This window comes from Toxotes jaculatrix, chromosome 4 (assembly GCF_017976425.1).
Source record: "Toxotes jaculatrix isolate fToxJac2 chromosome 4, fToxJac2.pri, whole genome shotgun sequence".
NCBI lineage: Eukaryota > Metazoa > Chordata > Actinopteri > Toxotidae > Toxotes > Toxotes jaculatrix.
Window position 1 is genome coordinate 21,997,101 of NC_054397.1, and position 21,536 is coordinate 22,018,636.

The 21,536-nt window shown below is 40.9% G+C and overlaps 3 protein-coding genes across 4 annotated transcripts; all 3 read right to left on the reverse strand.

Moving 5' to 3' along the window:
• Nucleotides 1-205: 205 nt before the first annotated feature.
• bmerb1 (bMERB domain containing 1) lies at nucleotides 206-10,908 on the reverse strand. The gene is made up of 6 exons (XM_041035547.1): nucleotides 10,821-10,908; nucleotides 6,516-6,636; nucleotides 3,943-4,016; nucleotides 2,058-2,172; nucleotides 1,155-1,241; nucleotides 206-1,037 (listed from the first exon to the last, which is right to left on the reverse strand). Exons 1-6 carry the CDS (start codon nucleotides 10,906-10,908, stop codon nucleotides 938-940), a joined length of 585 nt encoding a protein of 194 aa, XP_040891481.1. The 3' UTR covers nucleotides 206-937.
• A 1,024-nt stretch (nucleotides 10,909-11,932) lies between these two features.
• LOC121181185 (mpv17-like protein) lies at nucleotides 11,933-16,452 on the reverse strand. 2 transcript variants are annotated; one of them, XM_041037019.1, is made up of 5 exons: nucleotides 16,392-16,452; nucleotides 15,810-16,126; nucleotides 14,959-15,029; nucleotides 14,507-14,536; nucleotides 11,933-14,194 (listed from the first exon to the last, which is right to left on the reverse strand). In XM_041037019.1, the coding sequence occupies exons 2-5, from the start codon at nucleotides 16,111-16,113 to the stop codon at nucleotides 13,949-13,951; spliced, it is 651 nt and encodes a 216-aa protein (XP_040892953.1). In that variant the 5' UTR covers nucleotides 16,114-16,126; nucleotides 16,392-16,452; the 3' UTR covers nucleotides 11,933-13,948. The 2 variants fall into 2 exon arrangements, with proteins under 2 accessions (XP_040892953.1, XP_040892952.1); XM_041037018.1 differs by having other exon boundaries at nucleotides 16,396-16,444.
• Nucleotides 16,453-16,742: 290 nt separating this feature from the next.
• On the reverse strand, nucleotides 16,743-21,420 carry ntan1 (N-terminal asparagine amidase). Its single transcript, XM_041037351.1, has 10 exons — nucleotides 21,167-21,420; nucleotides 20,547-20,649; nucleotides 20,011-20,076; nucleotides 19,793-19,901; nucleotides 19,619-19,692; nucleotides 19,469-19,522; nucleotides 19,324-19,377; nucleotides 19,133-19,230; nucleotides 18,767-18,880; nucleotides 16,743-18,628 (listed from the first exon to the last, which is right to left on the reverse strand). The coding sequence occupies exons 1-10, from the start codon at nucleotides 21,245-21,247 to the stop codon at nucleotides 18,464-18,466; spliced, it is 918 nt and encodes a 305-aa protein (XP_040893285.1). The 5' UTR covers nucleotides 21,248-21,420; the 3' UTR covers nucleotides 16,743-18,463.
• Between the last annotated feature and the right edge of the window lie 116 nt (nucleotides 21,421-21,536).

Genomic DNA, 21,536 nt, shown 5'->3' on the forward strand with positions numbered 1-21,536 from the left:
TCATCATTAAGATCAGATACGTCTTTATTAGTCCCACGATGAGGAAACTGCAAGTGTGTCTGTTCATTTGTAAGCTTTTAGTGACCACTACAGACATTTTTAATGTGCCAGTTCCTTATGTTCAGAGAATTATTCTTCTGTTCATGCCAAAGCATGAAGTCAAAAATATTTCTCAGCTCTAGCAGAAAAGCATCCACTGGCTGCCAACGCTCTCAAACATTTCCCAGTCCCCCAGTTTAGAATTTTTCATTTAATCTGCAGCCATGCTGTTTGTCTGAACCACGTGTTCCTCCCATTTGTTAACAACAATAGAAATGCAGAGTTGTAGTTCTCCTGAAAGTGAAACAGGCTCACTAGTTTGTGTTAAATGGCTGAAATGGATGAAGAAATAACCCATTATCAAAAATGACCAGACGGAGCAAACAGATGTTTGTTTTCCTGTCAGACAGAGAAACCCAGTGTCTATAGTTCACTGTGTAGACTTTGTGCTTGTAGTTCTCTACCTACATGTATCAGATACATCATTGTAAACCATATCACCACCCTGACAAGGAATGTTACATAAAGGAATCTGCCTCTCGATTAACACATATATTTATTCGACTGTTTCTTATGTACAACACCCCTGTTTCTCTGCCCCTCATTATTTTTGCTGCTGTATCCGTTGCACACCCCTTTACTGCATATAACACGGCTGACAAGCAGGTCTTCACTGACAAAAGCTCCTCGAGTAGGGATCAGTTTCCAAAGCTCTGGCTGGCCCTCTGTGGCTGAGACTATATTTAAATTTACAAACCTGACTTCTTAACAGAGTCCAGGGGAGACACGGCTAACCGGGGTTCTCTGAGTCACAGGAAGTGATATATTAGCAATGTCATGTGATGTGAGTGTGTGGTTTCTGACACGTGGAGCGGGGTCATAGAGAGGCCTCTGTCAGTTACATGACGGCACATTGGGTGGCTCCGCAGCAGTCCTTAATGATGGCCACTCCTGACTTGGTGATGGATGGTTTGTTGGGGGGCGGCTCCAGGATTTGTCTCTTAGGCTTTGGAGGATCTTGTCATAAAAGAAAAAGGAAAGAGAGATGATCACGCCATGGAGGCAGCTGAGCACAACACTCCTGTCTCTTTCTGACCGTGTACGTGGGTTCTCACTCACTTTGTGCGACTTTGAGCTTGTTCTCCAGAGGCATCAGCTTCAGTCTGAGAAACTCAGCCATCTCCTTGTCCTCCTCTCGCTCCCTGAGGTACGACAGAGTCACATCTTAGTTTGAGATTCAAATGAAATTCAATAACACACATGCTGGTTTTACCTGACTTAGTGTTTGTACCACTCATGTATTAATATTACATGCGAGTCACAGAGCTAGGCACCTGTTTTTCTGAAGGATAAATCCCAGATGCGTTTTTCAAAGATCATCAGGGTTCATCTTTAATAAAAACCGATACTGAGCTCTGGGACTTGAGCGTAATGATAATTCACAAGAAGCACAAACTGGGCGTATTACAACACACCTGCTCGTAAACACACTTCTCCATTGCACATTAAAGAACAATTGTGATTAAAGTGTTTAAAATAAAACTTAACAACCTGATAGTACACGTTTAAAATGAACCGTTCTAGCTGCACAGAAATGTGCTCATCCGATGATTTAGGACCAACCTCGGATTTTACATCATTTCATATCACGTCTGTCTGAATGTTATCTTTGTGTCACACTCTGTGGGTTATCTGTGGCAGCAGAGGAGGAGGAGGAACATAATGACAATGCACAGCCATGGTCATCAGTCAGCCTCCCACACACACACACACACACACAGCAGTCAGTGTTGTGATGATGAAGTGACCTGGTCTTCTGCCTTCAGTCATGCTCACATTTGCTCCACTCATTTACTCTAATGATTCTCCTTCCTGCTGTTTCTCAACCACCCCGTGGTATCAAATGCAGGGACAGTGGATGCAGTTCATTCCAACACTGTCTGAGTAAACAAACAGAGTCAGATCCCGGGGACGTCACCCCCGATATTGACTGAGCCACCACGTCCTTAACGCTCTACCTTAATCTCTCCACCTCTGCATCATCCACCAGGAAATCCCTCTTCTGCACCAGCTTATGGATCTTCAGGATCAGCTCCTCTTCCCGCTGCCTATGCTTTTTGTTTTTTTCTTTCTCTGGGGGAAAGGAAGAAAGAAAATGAAAAAAAGGCCATGCCATAAACAAGTAAATAGGATCATGGAGGACACGACAAAGAGTCAGAACTGAACCTTAATATTTTACTTCCACGTGTTAAATATATTTTCAGGTTTCGTACGTGTAGTTACTTGCAACTGACCTTAAAAAACTGACTTCACAGCAAAGTCAGCTGACTCCTAAACACTGAGTCACATCACAAACAGACCCTTAATTCTCCGCTCATGTATAATTTATAACAAATAAGGCGCTGACTTAATTATGCAAATGCTACAGAGAGCTTTCTTTTTTTGTTCCATTTGGAGAAGAAATTTGTATGCACAGTCCGAGATCCACAAACACATCCACTTTGCTTTGTCTCACTTCCCTAACCTTCACACTCCAAAGCACGACAAACTAAGCGCACACACACACACACAGGGACACACATGCAGACAGCTGCAGAGGCAGGTTGTTTGGCCCAGATGGTATCTAGGAAATTTGGAGAAAGGGTCTGAGAAACGACTGCAAACATCAGCTCTTTTTCCCATCCGGAAATAAAGTGGAGCGGTGCAGTTCCAGTGTGTATCCTCCCCCCAGGGGGCAGGACGATCTGAGGGGAGTGTGGGCTGCGACGCACAAACCCCAATGTCAAAGGAGCAGGAGAGGCAGCATGCAGGGTCTGTGTGTCACATGACTCTCATTGTGCTGGTGTGGAGTAATGGGATGCCAGAGTCCCCAGCGACCGCATACATGAGGCCCTCCTGGGAATGTCAGCGAGGGGCAGTTTTTGTTTGACAGTGTGCAGTTTGTGTGTCCAGTAATCCCAAATGGACAGAGGGTAGACAAAATAACAGGGATACTTCACGGTATAATACAATGCGATCAAAGCTGAAGCAGCCACTGAGGAGAGTGAAGTCACGCCCTCGTTCTTTTCAAGTTTTCATTTTAGTTACAGATCTAAGCTGTCAGCCAACAATACTAAATAAACAAATAGGTTTTATCTAAACATAACTGAATAGTAGAATGAATAAATAAAGCTGAATTCACAGGCAATAAAATACCCCCTTTCTCAGCTCAGAGATTTTGCCTCTACAGTCTTACTTGGTTGTAGCTTTCAGTGGCTAATGTTAACAAACTTTACACATATCAGAAATTACTATAAATCAGTGTTGATGTACATCCATGTGTTCTGCTGCTGCGTGTGTGTCCTTGAACATGACACCAGCCCCCTCCGGTTTACATTCCCCGACACATGATGTAAATACTCGCAGAAGAGGCCTGTTTTCCTCCTGCTGTCAGGTTGTCTGTGTGCAGAGCTTCATGCATGATGCATCAGACAGCACTGGAACTGACTGATGTGTTAAACCAATATTTGGTTCCATGCTCTGCACCGCTCTGCCTGGAAAAGCTTCCCTCAGCTCATAACGCTTTCACAGTCATAATGTATGAGTGTTGCGTGTTCTGTTGTGTGTGCGCATGATGATCTCTGCCTCATAACTCTACCACATCCCTGAGACTCACGATCGGTCCTGCGTAGTTTAGTGTAACGACTCTCCCCATAAATCACCATGACGCCTGCTGAGGTTATGCGACTCTGGCGAGCTACAAACATAAGCACTTTGTGCCAAAAACTCTATTTTTGGTCGAGTTCAGACAGTGAGCGTGGACAGTTTTGCACACAGAGGATCGGTTGTGATTGATTTATGAAAGGCTTACAGCTGGTTTTCTGCAAGGCAGTGTGTGTGTGTGTGTGTGTTTTTCAACTGTACCTGGTACTGTGACAATCTGTCTCAGCTCCTGCTTTAGACTCATGATGTCTTTGCAGAGCTGAATGTCATCCATCCTGAAAAAGACGAGTAAATGACTGGTTTCCATCAGATTAAAGAACAACAGATATTATTAGCTGCCTCCACTTCCACATTGGTTAGCTGTATCTCACAGAAATGATGTTAGACAGAGTTAGATCTTATAACAAATCCTGGAAGAAGAAAAGCAGACATAGCTGAACAATCAGCTGGAAGGATCTCTATCAATAAAATTATATAAAAAACCTTACCTGACACCAGGAACCATTTTTGGTTTGTATATAATAATATAAAAAAAATGTAAAATGGAACATCCCAACTAGTGTTGCAAGTAAAGATTATTTTCCATCAACATCATGAATATTTTTAGCGGTGTGAGAATGTCAGCATGCTAACATTAGCATGTAGCACGCTTTGCTAAAAAAAAAAACAGCGTCTCAGGGTTACCAGCAAGGCTATACAGGCTGTTTTGTTCAGTTGATTAATTTGACAAATAATCAGTTAATAAAATAAAATAATATAAAATATAAGAAAAAATATGAAGAAAATTGCTCATCATAATTTCCCAAATTATATTCAAGATATTCAATACACAGTGACATAAAACCAAATCCCCTTTGGACAAGGGAATGTTTGGTATTGCTGCTTAATGAACTACAAAAATGATTGATCAGCTATTGATAAACTGTTTGGAATTAATTTTCTGCAGACTGCATAATTGATTAAACAACAAATCATTTCAGCAGCATTGATCACTGTGCTGCGCTCCACTCTTGCACTTGTCATTAAGACACCAGAGTCCCATGTGTCACACATCAGGAGAGCGTGTGCAGATGGAAAACGTGCAACGTAAATAGTCCACGCTGCTCTCTGAGCCTCCTGCAGCCCTGATGTCTCACCCTCGGGGCCTCGACATTTTCCCCTCTTCTTCCCTAAATCCTCACCTCTGTCTTTCTCTGCAGAGCAGTGACAGCTACAACAGATTTAATTCTCCCTGTGATAGATCAGGCCGATGACTCATCCACAGCATCCTTCCTCCTCCTCCCTCTGCATTTATCCCTGTTGCTCTCTTTTACACCTCCCTCCTTCTCCCCCATGACCCCTCCCCTGAGCTTCTTTTTCTCCCTCGTTCTGCCTTGTGTTTCAGTGCTCTCGGTGGATTCCAGCAGCTTCTGCACTCTGACAGTCCATCTGCTAGTTTGCATGTGTACGTGTGTGTTTATGTGCAGCCTTGAGACACACGGAGCCTGACAGCAGAGACGTAAGCAATAAGCAGCATGGCAGCCTAATGAAGCCTTTCAAGTGGGCTAACATTATCAGCTGAGTGAGATCTCTGCCATGTGTATCAGCTTAATCCGACACAACCACCGCCACTCTGCAGATGTTAAGGGTGCAATGACCCACAAAATACACTGATGTGTTACAGCTGTGATTCAATTTGATGTAGTTTCACAAGAGAAAAACAACCTGCCTCAGACAGTGGCTTTTATTTCCACAGCTCAAGTAATTTAAAATCAATATACTGTAAAACATTAAATTTTCTAGATTAAAAAAAAATAATTTTATTGATACAAAAACCATCTTTCTAGCTGATTTGCAAAATTGCCTGTAATTTTTTAATACAACTTAAGATATTTCAAGGATATTAAATATAAATGGTACAACAAAACATCTGACAGTTGTTGTTATATTATGTTGTCATATTGTCCAACCTTACATGTACTGCGAGTCTGTATTAGGGCTGCAATGATTAGTCGATTTATTGATTAGTCTATCCACATCATTTATGTCATTTGTCAAGCAAAACTGCTGAACATTTAATGGCTTCAGCTGCTCTGAGGTCAGAGTCTGATTGTATCACGCTGGGCTCTAGGAAGCTTTGATGGGAAATGTTTCAGTGTTTTCTGATGTTTGATAGACCAGACGATTAATTGATTAATTGAGAACTTTATCTGCAGAGGAACTGATAATGAAAATCATTGTTAGTTGCAGCCGCTGTCCATATTGAATGACACAATAAGACACCAGATCTGTACTTTACAGTATTGCACTCAGTATTTGTTTGATCAGATTATCAACACCCATGTTGTCACACTGCCCAAAAAGCACAGACACAACATTCCTGTGATAAAGGCAGCGAAGCTTTCGACAGAGGAAATGATACAGAGCGTCATCCCTAACACTGATCCATAATCCTTGAAGCTATTGTTGATGAGGAGCCAATGAGTTCATCATGGTGACTCATTTGACTGCTATTGGCATGTCCAGCCCTCTGAATAATCAATGGGCAAATGGACTGCCTCTCTCGGTATCGAACACTCTCAAAACAGCCGACTTACATCACAAAGAAACAACACTCGGATGCCTTTGCAGTGCGTCATGAGAGTGTCGGCTGTGTCATGGCAACAAGGCCAGCCTCATTATCCACTCAAGGACGGCAACAGGAGTTGAGTGACACTGTATTGATTAAATCTCCGTCAGATTCTATAACATTTGTGCGTTACAAAAACGCACAAACTGACACTAAAGCGACTCACATGAAGCGCAGCTCGGACTCCCGGCGTACCAGGACCTCTCGCAGGCGCTGGATACGAGCCATCTCCACCTCGATCTCCTCTGGAGACATGGTGCTCTCTGCCATGGACACGTCTGAATGACCTGAGAGGCAGAGTGATGACACACACACAGTAAAAATTAATAAGGAGGAATAAAAAAAAAGATAGGAGGGAAACAGGAGACTGTGAAGGCAGGAGAAACAAACGTTTGGCATCCTAGTTGTGAGACTGTTTTTCCTCACACAAGGACAGATCTGCTTTAGTCGTGTCTGGTACACAGTTCTCTTCACCTTAGACAGTACTAAAGAGTCTGAAGCCCTCTGAAGCATTTACTGGTTTAAATTACAGAGAATAGTCATTACACATGGCCAAATTACAGATTTAAGCAGCACAACGCCCGCAACTAATTTGAGGTTTTAATCGTCGGTTCATTCTCCTATGATTTCATGGGACAACTGCGTCCAAGAGTTCTGTCTTTCTATCCTTGAAAACTTTCTCATAGCGTCAGCTTCTTAGCAAACACAGTTCTCACCTCGTCTCCCTGTGACGTGTCGTTTCACAGCAGCCAAAAACATGATGTTTGGAGAGAAAGCAGCATGTGTAATTGAGAGAGGTGATTCGAAGTTTACAGTCACAGCAGTGCCTCATTCACAAATGACTGCTTTCTACTGAAAGGTTTCAAAACCACTGATGATGTGAAAATGTGTGTGTGGAATGCAGAAAACTGGGATTTAACACTATAAAACAGGCACAGATTTTTTTCCCAAGAAGAAAGTTATCGAAGTGTCTGTTGATATAGAAGAGAAAAAAAACAAAACAAAACCATACCATACCAACATGGATCAATGATCAGCTGTGGCTTCTTGCTGATTGGGTTTTCCCTTTCTGAGCTGAACCACGGACCTCACACTCTTCGTAGCTGCCAAGAGCACACACTTACACTCACACACACACACACACTCACACTCACACACACACTGCAACCACTAAACTCCTACTCCGCCGACCAAACACTCATCACTCTGATCAATGCACTGACCACATCTAATGCTGCAGCACCTGCAACACGCTGATCTGACCAGCAACAACTATACAGCACGCCATTAATTTTGAGAGTGGAACTGAAGTTAATTGTGTAGGACTAAGGTGCCCTGGTTTCCTCCTCTTTAGCACATTTGCTGCAGTGTCATTCAACTTCTTCCTCCCAATATTCCCATCTAGCTCCATCGCAGAGCATTAAAGAAACACCAACTTTACACATGAAGATGAGCTCGCTTGTCACGACGAACACGATACAGCCAGTGAAAAAGCTTTTTGAGGCCTTGGACAGTCACCGGGGTTATCTCCGTTTTGTCTTGACACTTGAAATAAATACATTTACAGAAAGCTGGTATGGATTTTGAAAGATGATTACCAGTCAGGGAAGAGTCAACTGAAAGACAAGCTGCATTATGGGAAGTGTATCATCCAGGATTTTTGAGACGTGACTCATACCAGGGGCTAAGAGTCAAGATATGCAGACCTGAATCATTAACAATTATCTTCCACTTTTGTGCAGAACATGAATATTTCCCAGAGCCAGCTAATGCGCCACAATGAGACTGGATGTCAACACAATCATGGAGCTGACACTGATACCTGCTGTCAGTGTCCTCTCAAAAATATTAGTGCTGAAACTTACTATTACTTTCGTTATTGATTGATATGCTGATTATTTTCATATTTAATTGATTCATTTTTTGAGCAACGATATGTCAGAAAAATGTGTGAAAAATGTCCATTACAACTTCCCGTAGTCCAAAGTGACATCTGTAAATGTCTCGTTTCATGCTACCAGCAGTCCAAAACCCAAAGATGTTCTGTTTATAATCACAGAATGCAAAGAAAACCAGCGAATCAAAAATGTCTTCTAGTCTGTCTTATCTGTCCATATGGTCACTCACTTGTCCATATGGTCATTAAAGGAGCTTTGTCATGTAATCATTCCTCCTGTCCATACTGGCTGTAAAATGTTCCCTTCTTTACAGGACCACACTGTAAGAGGACAAAAATCCCCAGTCTTCATGCACCTGAGCGAGCAAACTATTTGCATCTTTAATTCTGAGCTGTCAAATGTGACGCACGACATTTATCCACAGCCTCTCTTGTAACATTAGAGGACTGGATCAGCTCTTCGCCCTCCTGCAGCAACACAAACTGCAGTCTGTGTTTGTGGTCCTTCTCGTGGATGCTTGCTGAGGACAGAGCTGACTCACCACAGCAGACAGAAGTCTGCACAGGAGGGTCCGATTTGTTTGTGCCTCGCTGACGTTGAATCATCACCTACAAGTGTCTGCCGATAACAAAGTTCATATGATGGAATTGCAGCACGACTCGAAACACACTTTTCTTTCTCTGCCTTGTTTTTCTTTGCGCAGAAACGCACCTCGCTTTCAGCCACGTGCTCACCATCAATAAGACCGAACAGCCTTAAGTCCCAAACGGACAATTACAAGTGGCAACGTGCCAGCTCAATAATGTCTTAACAGCTTCCTCTCATCTGAGCAAACCACCCACACATACTCAGCATTAAAAACATTACAAGTAAAGAACAGCTTTGATGCTTCCTAATTAAAAGCAGCTTGTTCACCAGGGGCAGGTGAGGTTAACTCCAAAGTTTCAGTGAGCAACACTGCTCCTCACAACACGGGCAGATGTAAACTACACACCTGATTAATCAGCTTGAATTACCCTTGTTTCATTAACAACAAACAGGCTCGTCAGTGTGCTTCAGGATTATGATTTAATGAGGAATAAATAGCCTGTGGAGACTGGACCATGCATGGTGCAGGGTCCACAGGAGGCTCCCTGACAGATCCTGCAGTCACGCTGTATACAAAGTGCTGCTGATGCTACTGCTTCTGAACCACACCCCCCACCATCCACAGAAAAAAAAAAACGGTGAGCACAAAATTGAAAGTGCAAGGTAAACACAGGCAGTATGTGATTTAGAAATAAGAGGAGATAAATTGAAGGAGGGAAGTTTGCCCTGCTTTACCTCTGTCTTGTTTTCTAGCTGTATATGTGTGTGTGTGTGTGTGTGTGTGTGTGTGTGTGTGTGTGTGTGTTTGGGGAGACAGAGAGAAAGAGAGAGCAATGACTGGATCTGTGTCTAAAAATATCCACTGCATCTTTTTTTTCCTTCTTCTCTGACTTAATCTGGAAGTTTCTTCACACCCTGATCCCCTGTGATGAGTTATCCTCAGTAGAAACAACCAGGACACATCTGAAATCACATCTGTTATCACTTTGTTGCTTCTGTCAACACTTGCGTCACCTTTATCACCTGGGATCTGGTAATGGGACAAAATAATGGAAACATCTAACACAACGGCTCTGCAGCTAATTACGGTTATTTTTGTTAAAAACGTGTTTGTTGAAAACATTGTATGATCTATTGATTAGTGAACTGACAGGAAATTAATTGCCAATTATTGTCATTTATCAAGCAAAAATGCAAAACATTCTCTGAATGTTTTTCTGCTTTTCTCTCTTTTTATATCACTGAATATCTGTGTTTTTAGCTATTGGTCAGAAAAAAAAAAGAAAAACTAAAAAACAAAACCAGTATTTTATAGACATCACATTGGACTCTGTGATATTGTGGGCTTTTTATTTTTATTTTATTTTATTTATTTATTTATTTTTTAAAAACCATTTTGTGATATTTATTCACCAATTAACAACCAATCAGTTAACCAAGAAAATAATCTGTATTGGTAATAGTAGGACAAAGCAGCTTATTATTATCTGAGCTGTTTGTTGAGCAAGAACTGTAAGAAACTGTTATTACAGTTCTCGCTCTCTGTACCAGAATAACGTACGTTTTTCTCAAAAATAAAACACCAACAGTGTGGAATTTACTATACAAACATTTAGAAAAAAGACTAAATATTGATTAGAGCACAGGACCAGGGCATTGACTCGACGCTGCTCTTCCTTCCTGCTCCTGCGTCAGCTCAGGCTAAATCAAATGCACAACTTTCAAAAGGCGCTGGTCTTGCTGTGTTTGTTTTATATTCCTTGGTTCCGATTCATACACGAAAAGCCATGGTGTGCGTGTAGGGGAATTAATAGGCCTTTTAGCACCGAGGCAGCGCTACTGATCCGTCCCAAACCTTTGTGAGTCACCCATTAACCATTTCAACGCTACCTGCTCACCGGGGTTTTCACGGAGTGACGTTAACGGGCTGTTTTCTGAACACCAGGCTGTAAAAACCACATCGCATCCCGGTGCTTGGAGCTCACCTTTGTCCGTTGTCCATGCCGTTTCCGACACGGCGCCGTAGCTCCTGAGCGCGCGCTCGGTGTCCGAAATAGATTTCTTCAGTTCCATGTCGGTGAAGTGCCCGCGCGCCGAAACCGAGAAACAGAGAAGATGTCCTTCTGCTAAAGCTGCTCGGCTCCTCTGTGTGCGTCCCTCCAGATAACTCAAGTTTCACCCGGTGACAAGGCTCCAGCGACCCGAGACGTTGAGCATCTTTATTCAAGCTTTTCAAGTCCCTCGACGTGCGCGATGGAGAGGATGTAGGGAGCATGCGCAGTGCGGGCAGGGATGTGAGGATTCGGGAGACACCCACTGGCACCGAGAGCACGTTAAAAATAAAACAATAGGCACGCAGTGCATCGAAGTTTTGATTGCCAGCCTGTCTAAGAATTTGTTTTCAGTATATGTAAATATCCCTAAGCTCTGCCTGGGTGTATTTCAGGTTTTTATTATTAATGAAGAAACATGAGAGGCAGCAGGGATAGTAGCTCTTTAAGCATTTTGTCTCTGAAGTGCATCTCTGCTTGTTACTTCGCATGCTGATACAACTGCCAAAGGTTAAGTAGCAGGTGTTACCACTTAAGGGGGGTCTGGTTGCATAAGGTAAAATTAGACAAATGGAATCTGTTGGAGGAGCCTGTTACAAATTTAGAAACAACTTTATTAATAGATGCTTAAGCTTCTTCTTCTTTTCTTTTCTTAGAAGCAGGAATAGTCTGAGGGAGTAAAACTGATGCCACAGAGAGTGAAAACAGGCTGCAGAATAAAACTATGCGGCAGGCCTTTCAAAGTACATACTGTGCTCAGTATATTCCCACAAGAGATGGAGACAGAGCCGCGGTTGCATCTAAACGATGAGTAATACACAGGACTGAGTAATATTTCTGTCTGAACATGAGCCAAAACACACCCGAGATGCACCTCTGACAGTAGAACATCGGACATGCGATATTCAGCGTAAAAAGAAAACTGTGGCTCAGGTGTAAATGATAGATTTCTTTGGTGCGAGTGTGTGACACAAGTTAATTAACAGCCTGTTTGTTCTGTGTTGCTATAGCTGTGAGCTTGCTCAGTAAACACGCTGAATCAAAGGGGCGATTTCAATTTATTCAACAATAAATAGTATTTATCTTAATTTAGCTTTTACACAGGTAGTGTAACTGTAGTGCAAAATGTGATCAAATCATTTTTTTCAATACATTAGAGTCAACAAAGGTGATCCGGTTGTTGTTCTTCATGATATCAAAACCTGTCAAAAAAAAGAATTAGGACAGAAATTTCAAACTTTACTATGGTAGCGTACAAAACCTTTGTTGAGGTTCATGGAGTTACCTTGTCCAGTTCTCAGCTGCTGATACAAAGGAAATATTCACTCATTTGACCTTTCAATTCCAGTGTGGCACATCAAATAATCAGGAATTAATCAATAAGAAACACTATAATTCTACACTAATATTAAATTACTATACTTAAGGATGCAATTCTTCAAGTCAAAAAGAATTCAGTAAGGTAAAAGGGATCAAATAGTGACTATGTAGTACCAGTAGTAGTGACTATATTGTTTTTCTGTACCCCAATTCAAAAAATGTAGTGTTATTAACACAGTATTAATTCAGCTCTGTGGGCCACATTAAATAATATAATCACATAGCGTCTCTAGCATATGTTACTTCAAAATGCATCACTACAAACAATGTTTTAGACCACATCAGAAAAACAAAACTAGACACAGCAGGACTTTTGGTGATACATGGGAACACAAGTGAAAAAGTTTGAATGTTTTGGTTAATTATCTGCCTGAGACAGAAGAGACTAGTTTGCCTGAAACTTTTTAAATTCTATGTATAGCAATAACAGTCAGCTTATGCACAGAGCTGCACTCTATTTATAAAAACGACCTCTGTAGAAAACTGCTTGGTGGAGGCATCTGACCTTATTTTTCAAGAGTCACTGCCTGCAAGTAAAACCTATGAAGCAACATTTTCACAAAGAGGTAAAAAAAAAAAAAAGGAAGGTTAGAACAGCAAACTGTACGCAAAAATCTGGAAACGGTACAATAGAGAGCACTCCACAGTATCACATTAACATGAAGTACGACGTCAGGCAGGCAGCATTTCCACATTCAAGTAAATGGATGTCTGAGACAAATTTCATCAGTCATTGTTAAACAAACTCAGAGTCATCTTCAGTAGTATCTCATTACCAGAATATTTAGATGTAAAGGGAAGATGGTGCAAAATGTGGAAATCAAATGTTTTTTTTTTTTTCATTTTGTCCCTCCTGCTTGTTGAGCACATTATGGTCCTTAGGTATAAAATATGAACCTGCATGTTAATAATTAACAGATGTACATTAGAATACAACAGATTGTTGGTAAAGTGTGCAGTGTGCATTTGTATTTGGCAAACGCACTCTTGTACCAGAGTGTAAACTGGAACCAAAGCAGAAAGTCCTTGGAGATGAGGCACTCTGTTACATCTGAAGATAACAGTCTAAGCACTGATTTAAATGTTTATAATTTTGCACTAATTTTATGAAGCTAAAGCTAATATGTTAGCTGCCACTCCACATAGTGGAAAAACTCCTTTCCCACACTCATTCCAGTTTTTCATTCAGGTGAAAAGCGGAGGAATCTGGAACATCGGCATTACACATCTCCACCAAGACAGCTTCAGTCCCAGACACAGAAGCGTTTCAGTATTATTAAGTATGTTCTAACTGAATAGGGGTATTCTTTTGTTCGAAATGTGAGAACCCGAGACTGCATTTATAAAAACAACAATTAAAACTTGATTAGACAAATAGCATGCAAATGGAAAGGTGGGATTAAACAGTATTTTTTTCATGGAGCTGATATGCTGTGTGAATACTGAAAAATATGCTGTAAGTACATGCATTCCTTTTGCTGGAAGCTGGTTCCCAAACCACCTTAGAGCTTCATGTCACAATTGTAGTTTAACCTCAGTGGGACCTTGATCTCAAAGCCTGCCAGCAATAGTGCTTTATCAACCAAAGACAGGACAGCTGTCCACTGGACCGGTTGTATCTTGATCGGGCGAGTGTTTTCCTGTTCATGTTTTGTCTCTTTCCATAACCATGACTGCATGTTTCAGTTCTGAGCAGATTTAGATGCTACTGTTCCAGCTTTAGGAGCCACTATCTTGTCTTCGGAGTCTACTTTCTCCTTTGTGGACTCTGCTTCATCGTCTTTTGAGGGGAACATCCATGCCAGAGCTGCTCTGGCCGTGCCGTCACCGCTCTGACGTGAGAAGCACAGGAAGGTGGCCCAGACAAAGGCACAGCAGCCGGTGAAAGTGGTCCGCACGTATAGAGGCACCAAGGCAAAGTTCAGAAACTGAGACAGATAGAGATAAGAGTATATTAATACCTTTTTACTGATGTATTTTTCTATACATATTAATAAATAATTTACTATTTGGGTATTAATTCTAAAAAATATACAAATTCCTAAGCGAATATTATTTATTGTGAGATGTCATACAAAAACTCTATTCTTTGTCTTAAAAAACTGGGTTGCTGATCATGAGATATGGTTTTAAGCTCTGAATCATTAGTGAATGGACCGTTGAGCTTAGATTTTCTTTACCATATATAATTCCCAAAAGTCAAGAATAAACATCTGTGCTCAGGGGATGTTAATATTTACCTGCATGAATGGCCAGAACATTAGCCCCGTCTGAAAAGAGAGACAAACAGAAAGCACACCAGTCATTAGACTTACAAAATGTTAAGGAGAGAACATCTACTGACACAGCTGAAGCCTTTGATGACAAAAAACAGACTTCATCTTTGCAACTTTAGTGACTGAGCGGCATGTGACATAGGACTCGTGACTTAGAACTGAGACTTGGATGTCTTCATCAGGAGAGACGTTGTTAGCACTCTTCCAAAAACACTTAACTATAGATATACAGATATACAGTACGTAACTGTCTCAACAAATACACTGAGCATCTGTTTTGGATATGAGTGCACACTAAAACATCTCCTCTGTTTTGATTTGATTTTCAGTTGATGGTACATTTTAGCCGACAAGCACTTGAAGATGATGCTGGCAGGGAAAAGGCGCAGTGACAGCCCGCCTCTGCTCCTTCTCACCTTATACGTGTTCAGGAATTTTTCTCTCCAGTCTTCCATGATGTCCTCTTTGCCCTCCAAGAAACTGACACCTGGACGACACATGATAAATGAGAGTTCATTCTCTGACTGCCGGCTGGAGAATGATTTGACTGGCTGGATTTTGAAGAAAGCACAGTATATTCTGTATGTTTTATATGAGTAGGGAAAATAACACCTATGGCAATCAACGTGTCATGTCATGTTTTTTCAAACCATGTTACTGATATATTGGTAGAAATATCGCACCACATTCCCTTGCATCACAATACTTAAGTACAATGGCATGTACGTTGTTTTGAGTAAGCACTGGGATTATGGTGGTTTATATAGTACTTTCCTGTTTTATTGAAGCTATCTGTTTTGGCTTTCCTGGTGTCAGATTTACAAGAATTGAATTACTATATTTACCCATTCAACCATATAACAGTCTGTATTTGTTTGATATTTGGATAATGGCCCACGTGTAGTACTAACAATAATGACTTTTTCTATTGTAATCAAATACAAACATTTTAAATGAGTCTTTAAACAGTGTTAGGAGTGCTTGGCAGTGATAAAACACCCTATGTGACACAGATCTTTGAGGTTTAAGCTACTACTCATGCTGACGATGTGACCTCTGATAGTCAAGGTTCGTTTGACGGGACACTGAACAACTGCTGATCTTTACACCACAGGAGAAGAACACAGAGAGGACCCGGGTCAAGTTACAAATTGATAGATATGTGATCTTTTCTTAAGTTAACTATTAACTGCCCATGAAGCTCTCGGGAGCTGTGGTGTGCTGCCAGCGGCTCTCCTGCCCCTGCTCCAGCGGTCCGACTACCGACCTGTGTAGAAGACGCTGGTAGCCAGGGGCGCCGCTGTGGTCTGGTCCAGGAACAGCTTCCTCATCACCATCCCGGCGGAATTCCCTGGAAACCTCCGCTCCAGGAACCGCATCCAGAAGAAATTGAAGTTGCCATGGAAACTGAACGCGACCACGGCGACGTTGCGTGTGTGGCTCCAGTCCATTTTCTCCCTGTGCGAGAACCACTGGTGGACGAAGTCCCCACCGGCGAACAGACAGCCGTACAGTGTAACGTTGGTGACCCACGGGAACCGACGGACGTGTCTCAGAAACGCCTTCCGCATTATTTGAAGGTTACTGTCACCCCACGGAGTCAAATGTGAAGACAGTGAAATGCGTTACTGTACCTATTTAGCTTACGTTAACTAAAAGTGTGAGTTAGCTCGCCAAACGTTACTATACTAATGGTTACACCAGCGTCATCTCTGTGATGATCTCCGGCATCACAAATACTGTACAGCTCTGTCCGGCTCTCGATGGAAAACACGCATAACGCTCATTAAAGACAAAGTGTGTCTGACACAACGAACGCCAAAAAGTAATATAATACAAATTAGTATACTTGCTTGTCGAGCACCATCACACACCCGGCACGGAACTGTGAGCCTGTCACCAGCCGGGTTGGATTTTTCTGCGTAAAATTACTACGCCCCTTTCTACGTAGAAAAATCAGAGTAGAGTTGAAGGGCGGAGCAACACTGAAAAACCCGTCAACGACCACGGTGGCTCACCCTGACAGGAGTACCTGGAACTGTACTGCAGAAGAAATACTATCAGAAGAGATGTTTGTGGGATGAATCACTCAGGGCTCTTGGATGCCACAGAGACCTCAATGAAATGAAGTCTCACTTAAACGCAAACAAAGAAATGAACACATCATTTTTATATGGATCCCTTTAATTTGTTTTTAAACAATTTAGTTTGTAAATTTACTAAGGGACAAAATAAGTACCAGAGATACTGTTTCTAAATTACTTATAAAAATATCCTTGGGATTTCTGCTTCTTGTTATTAATCAGTCAACATCTACAATAATACTACAATAAACTTTTATTCAATATATTAATTTATCTGCAAATTTATAAGTCAGGTTCTAATGTATAATGTGTTAGAAAGTAATACACACTAATGACAATAATTGTTCGCAGATTGCATTGAGCCAAAAAATTGGCCAAAAAAAAGTGCTGAACTCCAAAAGTTCATTTTTCCTGCCCTTTCCAATCACTTCCAACTCCATTCACTTCAAACTAGGTTTGACCATTTACATTTATTTAGCAACAAGTACAGTATGTTGACAAGTTGCAACACGTTGCACCGCATGCTTTAAGCACCTTGCAACCTTCTGAATAATACATTTGATGAAAAGGCCTTATATGTTGCATGGTGTTGTTTTATGTTTCAAAAAAGCAAAATCATATTTTTGTGTATGTTTGTATAGAATCCACATCATCCTTTGTAGAAGTTTACCATACACATCTACACATGCAATTTTCTAAAACAAACACATTCATAGCCAAGTATACAGCATTATCTAGAGTATGTGATGAAATATATTCCACTCTCATCAGGAAGGTGCATTTGTAAAGAAGAGTAAACTTTGTCCAACTCTTTAACTATGCAGAGTTTAGCAATTTGTATTCTCTGTACTGTTTTAAACAAAGTGCCAAAATGAATTCATTTTTTCATTGTTTTTGCATCAAGTTCCCCAACTGTAATTACTCCTTACCAGCAGGTAAGCTATATTTAAAGGGCGGTACAGGTGTTTTATGCTCATGCTTTAGCCTACTAACTACAAATCACGCATATAATATTTCCAAAGTATAAGCTTTTAGACTGATTTCCTACCAAAATGTTTTGCTGTCAGACTTTTGATTAGGTAAAGATCAATCAGGGCCTGTAAATTTCAGGCTTTGTCTTTTTTGGCAGTTACGTTATAATACAATCCCTGTTGGTGCAATCATGCATGTGTATGTGTGGGAAATGTCAACCACTGAACAGCAACCTTTTAAATGGAAAACAATGAGTTCATTCTACAATTCATGTAATCCTCTACTATTCACAGCATCCACGTCTGCTGAATGTTTGCCCTTCAAACTGTTCACTGTTCACTTCCTGGACACAGTAATTGACAACAGTAATCTGAAATTTCAGTTGATTTTCAGTGTGTACTAGTGTAAACTGAACTTCTACTTTGGAAAATGTTTAGCGATTGTAGTTCTTACGCTAAAAAAAAAAACCATACAAACTTATTATAAGTGAACATACGGTAAAACAACAATCCTTAAATCAAAAAAGTCAAGAACAGAAGGACATTGACCTTGACTTACTGCAACAGAGCAGTAGGTGTACGGGGCAGACTTTACACCATCATCATAAGAGTGGAAATTAACTGTAGCAGGCATCAACAGAATCACTTGTTCTTCCTCTGTTCTTTCCACTGGACCAGCCAGATAAGTCAGATGAGGCCATTCAGCACACATATGGTCCAATCTGGGGTCACCTTCTTCTTAAGACACAAGGAATTAAAAAACAGACAGCAGGTGGAAAGGTCACAGTGTATCCAACGAACCGAGAGGCAAAACCGGTCAGTTTCCATATTAAGGTTCAGAGAAAAATTAGAGTAGGCCTCTAGGACTAGACAGCCCTCTCCCAGTCCCCCGTCTCAGTCCTGCGGTAGAGCTGTGGCTGACCCCCAGGAAACAGGCTATCGGAGTTGGGGTGCTCTAAAAGGAACCGGATGGTGGACTTCATGTGCTGGACAAAGTGCGGCGGCTCAGCCATCGGAGAGGTGGACAGGTACTGGAAAAGAGGGAGGAAGAGTCAAATTACTGTTTTATACCACATACTACAGAACTACTACTAGAACAGATCCCCAGAACGAAAACATTTTTTGTAAATAAACACCATTAAAGGGCAATTACTTCCAGGTACCTTTACCTTTAAAATCGTGTCATCATTCTGTGACAACCAGAAGGCAATATCCAGATTTGGAGACCACTTGCAGGGGCCGATTTTTACAAGACCCCGACTTGAATCATATATGTCAGCCATCTGCGAGGGAAAATACAATTTTTTAATTAGTGATCTTTACGTTGCCTTTTGTGTCTCATAAAAATGAGACCTGAGGTGGATTTGAAAAATATATTTTAAAAAAGTGAAAAAATAATCAGATTAATTGTTAATGAAAATAATCATCAGCTGCAGCCTAACCTAAAATAATGTTTTTGTGCCACACGAGTGCAATTTGTTTACATATAAACATCCATATTATTCATAGTAAACAAATTTTGTATTTTAGATCACCTGTCCCCCAGTGAAGGTCCGTGCTGATCGCAGCTCCTCTGCAGGTCCCTTATGAGTGAATGAGGAAGGGAACACCTCCCCCGTTTTAACATTTACACCTGTGCAGAAACAGACACAGACACAATATATCAGAGGTCACATGCCATGAAAGCTCTGCATCCCTCTTGCTCTTTAGCATATTCATCACTTACCTATTCCATATACTATTGGTCTATGAGTTCCATCAACAACAATGTCATTCATTTCTGCAACAACAGGGAACAGAAGGGTTAGGGCATGATTGGCAGGATATTTCTAAACAATATGAAAAAAGTAATATCAAAATATCAAAGTTACCTGTGATGCAACACGTTTCCAAATGAATATCCTCTTTCTGTTTCTGAAACGCTGCTGTAAAGTGGAAAAGAGCCCTTTAAGTTTTACAGTGTTCAAATGCTGTCAGAATAATTTTACAACTAGGCATGAGACATCTTTAAAGGACTATACCCAGAATGCTATGGCTGAGTTTGTGGGATGTCTTTGACTCATCGTTAAATCCCCCGACAAGATGGAGCTCAAGTCTACATAACAAAAAGCAAAGGAGAGATTTTAAAACATTTGAACAGGATGCTCAGATTGAGTGACACTGTTACCGTGTGTTTTTGTCTGTGTATTTCATACCTGCCCTCCTTACTGACGTTACTCAATGACGTGACAGCTTTCACAAGGAGTGGGATTTCAGACCAAGTGCTGGAACCATCACAGTGAGCGAGGCAAATGGCTCCACTTCCTAAGAAATAACAAAATTCAATTATGGCAGTTCTTAAGAATGTCATTACAAGCTGCAATACATTGTCAGAATAAGGCATATAGAATAAATATAATGAAAGAATCGATACCAGTGTGTCGCAGCACAACCAAATGGCAGGTAGTAGCATCATCAGATCCAATTACTGAAACACAGTCTGTGAAAGACAGGACAAGGAAACATGTATTATGATCACGATCCAGTATGGTGAACATGGAGAGCTATGTGGAAGTCCGTTAGATGTGCTGTAATTTCAAGATGTCAGACCAAGCAGACTAAAAAAATCTAACCAGACCAAGCAGGGCTCCTCATTCAAAAAATATGTCTTGTTGCTGATCTTACTATGTGTAAGACTACTGAGGCTTCCGATGATGGAGACATCACTACCTCTGTCTCTTCCATGATGGATTTCACCATGCTGGATTGCTGAATATCAATGCAAATGGAAGAAGCCTGTTCTCCATCATTTTAAAATTTACATAGCAACCAATTAAAATCATGGGTCTAGAAACATTTCACATTTGATTTGTCTATTAACAAGCTTTGCTATAAAATTCACAATAACATCTGGGTGTTGTGTGTGGTTGATATTTAGATGAGCTGTTCCTATCATGTAGCTTTACTTACTGTCTGCTGGTGTTGTTGCAGCAAATTCTCTCTGTTGGACGTACAAGAGGCACTTTGGGTCGACATCAACAAGCGGCTTGGAGCGAAATGTTCTTGCATTTTCCTGTGACATAAGAGTAAAAAGCAAAAATGTTAAAACTGATGCTGGTCATTGTAGATTTGTCACAGTGAAACCAATATTACCATTATAAGCCACCATTATAATCATTACTGACACTTAATAGGCATCAATACAGAGTGTAAACCTTCAATTGTGGGATCTGGTTGGTCTTGCTATTATTTGACTTTAGTTATAGATATCACAAATAAGGTAGCCTCTCTTTATGAAATCAACAGAAGTTTCAATTAATTCAATTCATTTCTCTATAAAGTGATATTTCTATTCCATCACACTTGGTTACACTACTTTAGATGTAGCAACATATGATGATATGAGTTTGTAGTATCGTCCATTCCCGTCTTACACCACGTTAGGAAACCAACCCGGTTCATAAATGTAATTAGCACTTTCTCTGTCAGCTTATCATGAAGTGACTGACCACATTAAGAAACAATGCTTTTAAGGGGGTGATGACAGCTTCCCATCAAGCTAAATTTAGCCACACTTTCTGGAAACAAACCTGTAAATGTGGGTATTTGTCGAACAGTTCCGCTGTCGCGTTTATGCGGTCTAGTTCTCTCTTTTGAACGAACAAAGGCATTTCCTAAAGCGAGGTCCACCTTCAAAACAACTGATTACCGCGATATTACAAAGATCAGTAACTTCATATTTTTAAAGCTTATCATCTCATATATTTTTCACATATCGCAGTAACCGCAGAACTGCTCCGTTGGCTTAAAATTCCTGGTAGGCTGTCTTCTTCTACAGTTTCACTCAAAGGGAGGCTCACAGTTTCTGACACACCGCCACCAACTGTTAGAAAGCACGAACGTGTACACAAACCGAATTCACCTTTTTCTACTAAGCGGACTTATTTACGTAGTGTCCGT